Below are 11558 nucleotides of genomic sequence, written 5' to 3'. Positions count from 1 at the left end.
CGACGATGCGATATCTTTGATTGGATGTCAAAGTGATGGATAACGGAGGTCGCGGTGCCATCGTGGTGCCGAGCGAAAGGTCACTAGCACAATGACCAAAGGGGTGCTATGGTTACTTTTGTTGTTAAAATTCACACGTTGCGATGGAATATTTCGCGGCTACCATGAAAATCATGATGTACCAGTGTAGATAGCAATTCCAATATTTTCATCAATGAATGTACTCGCCAAACGTAAGGCAAAGAAAGGAAGTTTGATTCCTCTTCCTTGGATTGGCCACTTCTCATGGCGCATTTTTACAATGAGGAATAGAATATTTACATAGCAAGTAAGGAAAGATTCCTCATATCATTTGTAAAAAAGGGCAACAATGGAGTATTATTAGACATTTATTCAATGCAAAGATGAGACGAGAACAAGTTGTTGCTAAAATGTAAACCGCGCCTTCTTGGAGCGGTTCCTCAAAGGTGGTCTCCCACGCCGCTTAAGGGATCCATGACTCTCTACCTTCCCCAATTTAGCGTGGAACTCACGGACCAACTCCTCACATCCAGGAATAAGATCATGTTCAGGTTGCCAAGAAGGGTCGTAGCCTTTCCATTTCACCAAGTAACCACCGCATCCCTTGGTCATCATCCTCCAACATTGATTCGAGGATTTCATCAACCAACCACTCCTCCGATTGTCACTCCTCCATCTTCAATCAACACTGGCGATGGTGGGGTCTGGCCCTCAGAGTCGGACTCGTCGTCACTCCCAACACTGGGTACCCAGCTGCACATACTTGGCGCGGTTTGGGAAATCGGGATTCTATCATCGTCGCTTAGATCCTGAACGCCATCATCAATGGCAATGGATGTATCTAACATTCGTAAGAACCCAAGCGAGAATAGCATGGAGTGGATGGCGGGGAACAAAGGAAATCGAGGGGGAAAGGGACGTTCCTTTGCTGTCTCCAGCACTCGGGACTCGGGCCTTAGACACCACATCACCTCTTTTGTAATCCAGCCCCGGCATATCTTTGCTCGAGTTGATCTCCAGTACAACACTGTCGCTGTCGCTGCAGGAGCCACTGCACTGTGGGCCAAAACTGGTGTTGCTCTCATCATCTTCATAGTCGCGGGATCGTTTATTTGTAGCGATGGACATCAATGTATCCGATGGGTAGGAATCGTCGACATAGAAGAGACTACGCAGCGAATCCCAATCATTGCCGCCTGCATTGATATGCAAATCTAGGTTATGATTCTGGATGTCTGTTGCCTCCACGTTTGAGCTGGTTACCCGACGTTCAAGTATCTTAGGTGGCTCCTTGTTGACTGGCTTCTCATTCTTATCGGTTCGCTTTCCAATCGCAGGTTGCTGGGCATGAGAAACTGGCGTCCGCTGAAATTTTGTGCCTGGTGCCGTGGCGTTTGGATTGAAATGAAGGAACGTCATGAGGGCGGCGATTTAGTCGGCTGACACAAAGCAGTGGTTTTGGAAGGATTGTAGGAGGCTCGAGTCATTTTGGGAGGGAAGAGAAATCCAGCTTTCCAGAGCTTCAGGGTGGGGAAGAAGCACGCTGAAATAACTTTCCAACCTTTGGAACCGACGTCTCACCGAGGCCTCACAGCTGACTTATCCTAGATAGGAAACGCCAGCGGCACAGGAATTTTGGCACAGATGGATAAATTAAGAGCCACTCGTTCGTTGGACTTCGTATTCAAATGTACACCCGAGGGCCCTGGTGCATTGCCAGCGAAGCAGGATCGATAGCCCTTTAGCCCCGGCTAACACAGCCCAACTGAAGCCGTCAGTTGACACAATACAAACATCCCACTTACAGCATCAATGGTTGAGCTGGTGATGAGCTGAAAGACAGGCGCAGTATGAGCACCTGCAGGGGATGGAAGATGGACCCAAGGATAGCGATTTTGACCCAGAGCGCAGCTACGCAGCAGTGAATATATCATCATGGAGCGGGCGAAAATTTACGCCGGATCAGGCTACCGCTCGCAGCCTTTCTACTCCCCCACCACCTTGAACGAGCCCAATATCCCGTATCCCAAAAGCTGACCAAATCCCGGTAAATTAAGGGGGTGCGTCGCCCATGGTCTTGCGATACCAGCCGCCATATTCCGCAGCGAGTGCAGGCGAATCGCAGCCTCTCTCGCTTCTTATTTCCTAGACCGTAGCATCAACCGACGGCGTTCTTGACCTGCTTGTCATGTGTTCCCCGGCGCTCCAACGCACTCCCTGTCGCATAAGCAGGAATCTCCAATAGTAGAACCAACCCCTCGATTCATCTAGCTGAGACATGCAGCGTATGCAGCGTAAAGGTGGGTGACTCCGATATCACATCGCAATTTCACACAATGCCCGTCTCCTCGTTTGATTCTAGCACCAGGATACCAGGGCTGGACCCCAATCTTTGGTGGAAGCCTTCATTGTCGTTGATTCGGCGTCTTACTACTGGCCAGGAGGCAACCGTAGCGTGACCAAAAATTCACACGCGCTGGAGCGATGTCCACGTCACCCCATCGGTCAAGCCACGAGGGTTGGATATGCAGAGAAATTTCTTTTCCTTCACCGTGACACGCCACCGTGCCCCTGCCACTGGAGAAGGGAGAAACCCCCGCTGGGCAGGGACGCAAGGCCGGGCCTGGCTATTAGGGAACGCATGTCAAGACAACAGAGAGAGAGCCCGACAGGACCTCCACGGCGGAAGTGACAAACCGCGCCCTGCACTACACGGAGTACGCGGCCAGATATCGAGATTGAATGGCTGATGACAGAAAGACCGTAGAGAGAGAAAATGCAGAGGAATGTAAAAAGCGTAGCATAGGACCTGAAGAGGAAGGGTGGGAAATTCTGCAGAAGATGGGTGTAGAGAGCACGGGGTGAGGGGAGAACAGGGGAAGATTCCAGAGACAGGACGCACGTTGATAACCCAGGTGAGCTCAAGTGTGAGCGAGGGCGAGCGTGGGTGAGCGTGGGTGAGCGTTGGTGAGCGTTGGCGAGCGTTGGCGAGCGTTGTTGAATGAGGGCGAGGGAAGGGCGAGGGTAAAACGACAGCGGAGTGAGGTCGTTAGAACGGCAAGAGGTGGGGGTTTATATAGACGTTGTGGTTTAGATGGGGTCGGCGGCGCGGACCGCAAGCGCAGAATGGGACGGCCGGTTTCCGCATCGGGAAGGGCCGTTTCCCGCCCGGGAGGCCCTCAAAGGCGGATAACTAAGAAAATATAACATATAATAATAATAATTTAAATTTTAACTAAGTTATAGAACTTATATTTATTTAAATTTATAAAATCTTTAATATTTTTATATAAAAGTTGAAATAATTATATTCAAGTTTTAATTATATTATAAAAAAAAGATTTTCTTTTTTATTTTATTAATAAAAATTTATACTTTAATTTTATTTTTTATTTTATATATTAATTATTTTTCTTTTTAAAAACTTTATTTATATACTAAGATACAGTTTTTTAATCTTTTCTTTAATATAAGATCATGAGATAGTTTTTTAAATTATTATAAAAATATTTAATATAAATAAATTGTAAAGGGTTAAGCTCTAAGAACTAGAGACTAGTCCTCCTATATAACAAGGACGAATTGCTTGAGAAAGGAAAGAAAAGAATGAGATGAGAACTCAAGCTTAAGCAAGCTCACATAGCATGATCATGTGCACATGTGCAAACAATGACTAGGCTGAGTCAGTCAGTCAGAGCAAATCTAGGAGTTCAATCTTTTATAATACTTCTCTTCTCCCTCTTTGTTGCAGACCTTTATGACTATTTAAAGCTCTCTTTACATCTAATTTTGCCTGCTGAGAGGCCTCTCAAGTGTTCAAGGCCTTCACTTCTTATAGAAGACTCATGTCATTTCACATAGGCTCAGCTCAACCTACTCTTTTAACAAGATATTGCTTTTTCCTCTGGTAGGTTCATTCATCTCAAATTTCCTCAATCTCAAACTCAGGTCCTTCTGGGATCTCTATAGCAGGTGGCTGTCAGTCAGTTTGTCTCTGACTAAGCAGGGAATCTGTTGCTGCAGTATGTAGAAGCTTTACATTAAAGATATTGTGAATGTCAGATGAGACATTCAGTCAGTAAGCATGAAATTTTATCTTTTCTAGCACAGTATATTGATTATATTTCACATTCAGCTTCTTGCACAGGTGATTAGTTCTCATGTTCTCTAAGCTCAATTAGATCTTATCTTCAGATTGAAAGCTTGAAGCTGAGTCTCTTTATCTATTTACATATTTCTCTTGAGATTGCTGAGCATCTATCATTTTTACTTGAGTTCACTTCAACATTTCACAGATCTTTCTCATATAATCATCTGCAAACTCAATGAAATTATGTGATATTTCAATGAAAGGTGCATCAGCTATATCAATGGAGGAGATGTGGAAAAGATGTGTTAAAAAGAATGAGCTCACATCTGTTGAGGCAGCATCTCTATTATTGATGATCAGCTCTGCTAGAGAAAGTCATTCATGTCAGTCATCCTGTTGAAAGCTAATGTAATTATGTAGATAGATTTTTAGAGTCTGATTCATTTGCTCTGTAGCTTCATCAGTCTCTGAGTGATAGACTGTGAAGAGTCATCTCTTAATGCCTAATTTCTCACACATCTGAGTTTAAAATATGCTTGTAAAAGCTGACTCTTGATCTAACACTACTGTATTAGAAATGTCATGTTGAGAAATGATGTTGCAAAGAAACACTCTAGTCACTATCTTCACATTAGTTTTCTTAACTGCTTTTAATATAATTCTCTTGATCAATCTATTCATTATAATCATGATATTTGTGTATTTTTTAGAGCTCAGTAAGTTCATAATAAAGTTCATAAAAAGCTTCTGTCACATGCATTCAGAAATGAGGAGAGGCTTAAGCAGTTTCTGATGTCAATCTCTTTATGTGATGTTTGATCTGCAAAGATGACAGTTCCTGATCATTCTTCTCACATTGGCAGTATAATCTGACCAGTAGAACTCACATCTTAGAACTTCTGCTGTTTGCTCTCACTCAAGATGACTGATAAGAGATGAGTCATGAGCCTCATGCACTAACCTGGTTTGAAGAGGTTCAAAGTCTGATACTTACTTATGATCTTGAAAGAGAAGCTTCTCATTCTTATTTAAAGAGCACTCAGAGACAGAGATCTTAATGCTGAGTTCAGAAGAAAATTTGAATCTTCTCTCATGAAGAGTTTGCTTCAGACACTGTAGAATCTTATCATTTTTATGAGTCTCATTTCACTGAGCTTGAAGAGACATCTCAGGTTCCACACTGGCAGCAGTTACTATTGATTCTATTTCAGATGTTAGTACATTAAACTTAAGTAGTTGAGCTTGTCTCTGCTTGATTCTCTCATCATCAGCACCCTATGACATGTTCTGCTCTCTTTATGATAGGATGTCTGATTCAGCATTCAACTTCTCTGACCAGTAATCAATTCTGAAGTTGAATCAATAGAGAATATCTATTCAACATAGCTGTCTTTTATTTAGTCTGTGTGTAGTCATGAAGTATTCTAGATTCTTATGATCTGTGAGAATCTTGAATTTCTTTACACTTTATAGCTCAGTGTTTCATTCCTTTAAACACTCAATTATCACTAATAACTTCTTATCATAAATCTCATAGTTGCATTCCGCAGGTGAATGCTTGTGAGAGAAGAAGACACATAAGTGTAGAATGCTCTGCTTGTCATATTGTAGCAGCACTTCTCTTGAGATGTAATCTGAGAAGTTCATTTTCAATATAGTCTTATGGTCAGAGTCAAATTGAAGCAGAATTGGAGCAGAGATAAACATTGATTTTAGATGCTTAAAAGCTTTTTCAGTCTTGCTCATTCACAAAAAAAGAATATTCTTGTGTGTAAGAATTATCAGTGAGATTGTGATCTTTGAGAAATCCCTGATAAATTATCTATAGAAATTGACAAAGTCTAAAAATCCTTGTACATCTTTAAGAGTAGTAGGTGTCACTTATTTCAAAACAGCTTTAATCTTCTCTGGATTCATTTGTATACTCTTACCTGCTTCAATGATGAATTCAAGATATTTTGTGCTGTTCATCTCAAACTCATTCTTTCTGATGTCTGCCTGCAGATCTGCTTTCTGTAGACATATAAGCATCTTTTGTACATGCTCATGATGCTTCTATAAGCTTCTTGAGGAAAATATCAAGATGTCATCTAAATAGACTGAGCAGAAGTCGTCCAGATATTCATATAATGCTTAGTTGATATATTTTTGAAATATGCTCAGAGTATTGATCAAATCAAAGAGTGTAATCAGTCACTCAAATAGCCTGTATCTGGTTCTAAATACTGTCATTCACTCATCATCTTCTGTGATTTGAATCTTGTGAAAAGCTGCAATAATGTTCAGCTTAGTGAATCATTTAGCCTGTTCAATTCACTATAGAGTCTCACTGATTAATGGTAGAGGATATTAATCCTTTCAGGTGATTTTGTTAAGAGCTTGATAGTTTATATAGAATCTTAGCCCACCCTCAGACTTCTTCACAAATAGTACAGAAGTGATCACAGGGGAGTTGCTCACTCTAATAAAACCCTTATCTAGATAATCTGTAAGAGTCTTTCACAAAGTCAATATTTCCTCTCAAGATATATTATATAATGAGCCTTAATGGAGTTGTTCTGTGCTATCATTGATCTTTTTAATCAGTTCAATCTCATGATCTCTACCTGGGTCATGAAGTGGAGGTAGAGTGTCAGTGACTTCCTTATCAAATACATTCAAAAACTCATGATAATGTTCAGGCAGCTTTTCTCTAGAGTCAATCTTTGATTTCACTTCTAGAGTCTTTTGAATATTGGTCAAACTGACAGTGAAGATCTTGATGTTTCACTTCTCTCAAGTGCTCATAAGCCTAGAGAAGCTTACAGCAGAGATGGGAATCACATCAGCTTTTGTGTTTGAACTAGACTCTATCTCTATGCCACTCTCTTCAAATCTCACAATTCTTTGATGAGAGATCATGGTCACCTTTTGCTGGGTCAGCCAGAGGTCATCTAGATACATATCATGATCATGTAATTCATTCACCATGTAGAGAAAGGCCTGTTCAGTTATATGATCACCTATATCAATTTGAATGTCAGTCACTATGCTCATGGAGAGTCTCATGGAGTCTTCAAAGCTAGTCATTTTAACAGAAGAAATTTCAATATACAGAAGCTTATGTTTGTTAATGTAGAATTGAGAAATAAGATCATAGACATTACATTCACTGTCTATTATTGCTCTAGTTGAAAAGATATTATCTACTAGAGCATTGATATTGAAGGGTTTGAATATCATCTTAGATTTAAATCTTTTTCATTACTTTTTCATAAGCTTTTTATTTCACTTCTTCCAGTGTCTTTTGGTTGAAGCTACTTTTTTCTCAAATCCTTACTCATATCCATATCATTGTCATTCAGTACCAGCTTGGAGATCATCTTAGCTATCATGAGGATGGCAGAATGTCTGAGAGATTTGAATAAGCAGCTCTTAATTATATGATCTCTGACTCTGCATCTCAGGCACAGACCTTGTTCTCTTCATTGATTAACCTCTGTCTGATTTATCAATTTGACATGGTGGATACTTGAGATCACAGCACCAGGAGAGAAATTCATCATATCATCAGCAGAAGCTTGAGGCCAGTTTCATTGATCAAGAACAGCATGACAAAGTAGAGAGTGTGAATTAGACATTGTATGATCTGAAAAAGATCTGCTCTTGTGATGTTTAAATCACTGTCTTAAAGTCTTAAGCTCAGAGAGTTGATGATCAATTAATTTAAACTCCTTGCAGTAATTCTCATAAAGAAATGATTCTCTTACATCTATCATACCTTCTCTCAGCTTCATGCTTAGAGTGGATTTCAAATATCTCTTTTTAATGTGATCATCTCATCTGTGATCATCAGCTTCCAGCAGTAGCTGATTAAATTTGAGTAGAAAGTCAAAGAAAGCTCTTCTACTCTATTGTAGATTGTTGAGCTTTTGCATAGTCTTTTTCTGTCATGCAGAATCACTAAAGAGCATGTGTGTCTGCTTCAGTAAGCTTTCTACTGTGAAGTTAATCTTGTTCTTATTATTCTTAACTCAGAAGTAAACTCAAGCTGCTATCATTTCTTCCAGTCTTGAGTACACATACCAAGCACATTTCTCATTATTATCTAAAGCTTTCTCATCAACCTTAAGTTTTGATTAAAGCTTTAGCTCTCACTGAGAGTAGTGCTCCAGATTAGAATCATCATACTTCTCACAGTCCAGTAGCTTGATCTTTGATCTTCTGACTGTAATGAGTGATTGCAGATTCAATTGAGAGAGAATTAATGTTAGAATGTTCAAAGCTTGTTGTAGATTAGCTATTTCAACTTGCTGAGCTGCTATTAAATCTCTGTTCTCACACTGAACCTGTTTCTGCTGTTGAAGAAAGGTCATTCATTGTTGTTCAAAGCTGCTGAGAGCATCCCTGCTCATTGCTTCATGTTGATTCATTTGTGTATTTATTGTACAAGTCTGCTACTTTATCTCATTCAGCTAGACATTTTCAATGTTGCTTGTTTGTTTGTTAGTATGATTGCTAATCCAGTCTATTCATATATCAGTGCTATCACTGAACTTTGTGATGCAGGATTTAAGACTCTCAATAGTCTATCATATATCAGCATATTTGCTGAGCTTCATGATACAGAATTAAGACTCTCAGTGACCTATCAATGAAAGAAGTGAAGCAATTCATAATGTAAAGAGTTAAGCTCTAAGAACTAAAGGCTAGTCCTCCTATATAACAAGGATGAATTGCTTGAGAAAGGGAAGAAAAGAATGAGATGAGAACTCAAGCTTAAGCAAGCTCACATAGCATGATCACATGCACACATGCAAATGATGGCTAGGCTAAGTCAGCTAGCCAGAGCAAATCTAAAGGTTCAACCCCTTATATAAATTAAGTATTAAAAAAATAAAAAATACTATATTTAATATTATAAAAGAGTAGAAGAATAGACGCTACTAGTGCTATAAAGAAAAAAAATAGTAATGAGTAAAAATATAAATATAAAATTAATAATTAATTATTAAATTTTTTAAAAAAAATTTAAATTTATATATATATTATATATAAATAAATAATAATAGATTTTATATTTAATTTTTTATAAAATTAAAAAATATTAATATAAAATATTCTAGTCTTTTATAAAGTATTTTATATAAATAATATAAAAGTAAAAAATTAATATAAAAAATTTTAATATTATTTTTTATTATTAAATCTATTTAAAAAAATTTTAATTATTTAAAAATATTTAAATATATTTAATATTAGATTTTTAAGTTAATAATTTTATTTATTATTATAAAAATTTTTTAAATTTTAAATAATTTAATATTAAATATTTTATATTTTATTTTTAAATTTTAAAATATAGTTATAATCAAAATTTAATTAAAAATATAATAAATTTTAAATATTTATATTTATTTTTTAAATTATTTAAATATATAAATAAAAAATTATACTTATTAATTTTTATAATTTTAATATATATATTATTTATACATTATTTATATTATATAGATATATAATTTTATTATTTATTTTTAAAAAAAATTATTATTCTAAAAATTTTTTAAAGACTAGTATTAAAACTTTAATAATTTTATTTCTATAATTCAATTTATATATTTTTATAGTACTAAATAAGTCAGTATATATTATTTTTTATAATAAAAGATGCACTTTCTAAATTTATAAACTATTAAAAAAAATATTATCTACTTTAATCAATAAATTAATTTTTATAATATTTAAAATAGTTATAAATATTAAATAAATATTATTAATAATAAGATATATTTTTTCTTTATTTTTAATTTTTTTTTTAAAAATTATCAGCTCTTTTATAAATATGAACTATATTAAAATATTTATTTTTAGTCATTATTTAATAAGTATTTATAATTTTTTATACTTCTTTAACAGTTATTACTTGCTTATTCTACTCTTATAATATAGAAATTATCTTTTTTTTTGAAATTTACTACAATAAATAATGATATCTTTATTATTTTATAAAAATAATTATAACTATATATTAATAATGAATAGTTTAATACTTTTTTTCTATTAAAAAAGCTATTAGTTTAGTTTTTTCATAATTAAACTATATAATAAATATATTACAAGTTTTATTAAGTATTATATATTTTTTTAATATATTCTTGTTTGAGAATCTATCAAATTTTTTATTTTAAAATTAAATTCTTAACTATTATCTTTCTTTTTATCTTATTAATAGCTTATAATATATTTTCTTTTAAAAAATAAGTTTTTTATACTTATTTTATATTTTAATATAGCTATTTTCATATTTTTATTTATTATTATTCTGACTTTATTATTATTTTAGTTGAATATATTATTATTTCAATTATTATTTTTTTTATTTATTTTTTTTCTCTCTATATTTTAGTTTTTATTTAATACTTTTATAACTATTTAATTTTATCTTATTTATTAGATTTTTTTATTGTTTTTATTGTTTTTATTATTTAAATAAATATTAATTAAATAAATATAAATTTTTATCTTCAGTATTAATATAAAAGTTTATCTATATACTTCTATTATTATTTGTAGATATTTATTTTATATAATAATTAGTTTATATATAAGTTTAATTTTTCATCTTTTTAAAATAATTTTTTATATATAATTAATATTAAATCTATACTTTATATATTATTGCTAAGTAAATAATTATATTATAAATTATATATATCTAATAAAGTAATAACTTTTAAATGAAGTCAGAGATTTGAAATATAACTTTTATTCATACTTTAAACTTTTTTGCTACTGTATTTAAATATTTTTTTCAGTACTTTTTAAAGTTTAAAGTTTAATCATACTCTTTAAAATATATATAATCTGTTTAATTTATTTTGTTTTCTATAATAGTCTCAGTTAAACTGAAAGATTTATATTAACTTTGCTTGTGAAATATATTAACTTATATTTCTATAATGTAAAAAAGACTTTATATCTGTGAGAATACTTAGAATGAGTGAACTAAATATCAAAAAAAAGTATGAGAAATTCTATAACTAAAATTATAAAAGAATAGATATATAAACACGACAAGCACTACAGAGAGAAGAGAATAGTGATGAATGAAATGTATGTATAGAATTGAATAGTAGCTAATCATTGAATCTTTTGAAGAAACTTTGAGAATTCAGAGTATTTATATATATGAATGAGTAGTAATAGATTTTATCTCTAATTTTTTATAAAATAAGAAATTAATAATATAATAATTTGATTCTTCATAAAATGCTAATTTTATTCTTCAGAAAATACTGATTCTAAAGAACTGATTTTTGAAAAGTGTTGATTTATACTAATTCTGAGTGTTAAATCTTGAGATGATGCTGATTCTAAAAGATACTTGATTTTAAAGTACTTTGATAAGCAATGTGGTAAGCAGTATAAGATAAGTAGTGTGAGACCAAGGAGCTAGTATAGAGAG

The 11558-nt window shown here is 33.9% G+C and overlaps 2 protein-coding genes across 2 annotated transcripts; both read right to left on the bottom strand.

Moving 5' to 3' along the window:
* Positions 1-426: 426 nt before the first annotated feature.
* PAAG_08996 (hypothetical protein) lies at positions 427-1440 on the bottom strand (the record flags this gene model as incomplete). Its single annotated transcript, XM_015846697.1, has 3 exons — positions 427-593; positions 668-830; positions 868-1440. The coding sequence occupies 3 exons, from the start codon at positions 1438-1440 to the stop codon at positions 427-429; spliced, it is 903 nt and encodes a 300-aa protein (XP_015701739.1).
* A 633-nt stretch (positions 1441-2073) lies between these two features.
* PAAG_12671 (hypothetical protein) lies at positions 2074-2301 on the bottom strand (the record flags this gene model as incomplete). The annotated part of the gene is made up of 2 exons (XM_015848133.1): positions 2074-2166; positions 2236-2301. 2 exons carry the CDS (start codon positions 2299-2301, stop codon positions 2074-2076), a joined length of 159 nt encoding a protein of 52 aa, XP_015702248.1.
* Positions 2302-11558: the final 9257 nt, after the last annotated feature.

The sequence above is a fragment of the Paracoccidioides lutzii genome (assembly GCF_000150705.2).
Source record: "Paracoccidioides lutzii Pb01 unplaced genomic scaffold supercont2.60, whole genome shotgun sequence".
In the NCBI taxonomy this organism is placed as follows: Eukaryota; Fungi; Ascomycota; class Eurotiomycetes; order Onygenales; family Ajellomycetaceae; genus Paracoccidioides; species Paracoccidioides lutzii.
The sequence above is the reverse complement of the archived record's forward strand: the minus strand, read 5'-3'. Positions and strand labels throughout refer to the sequence as shown.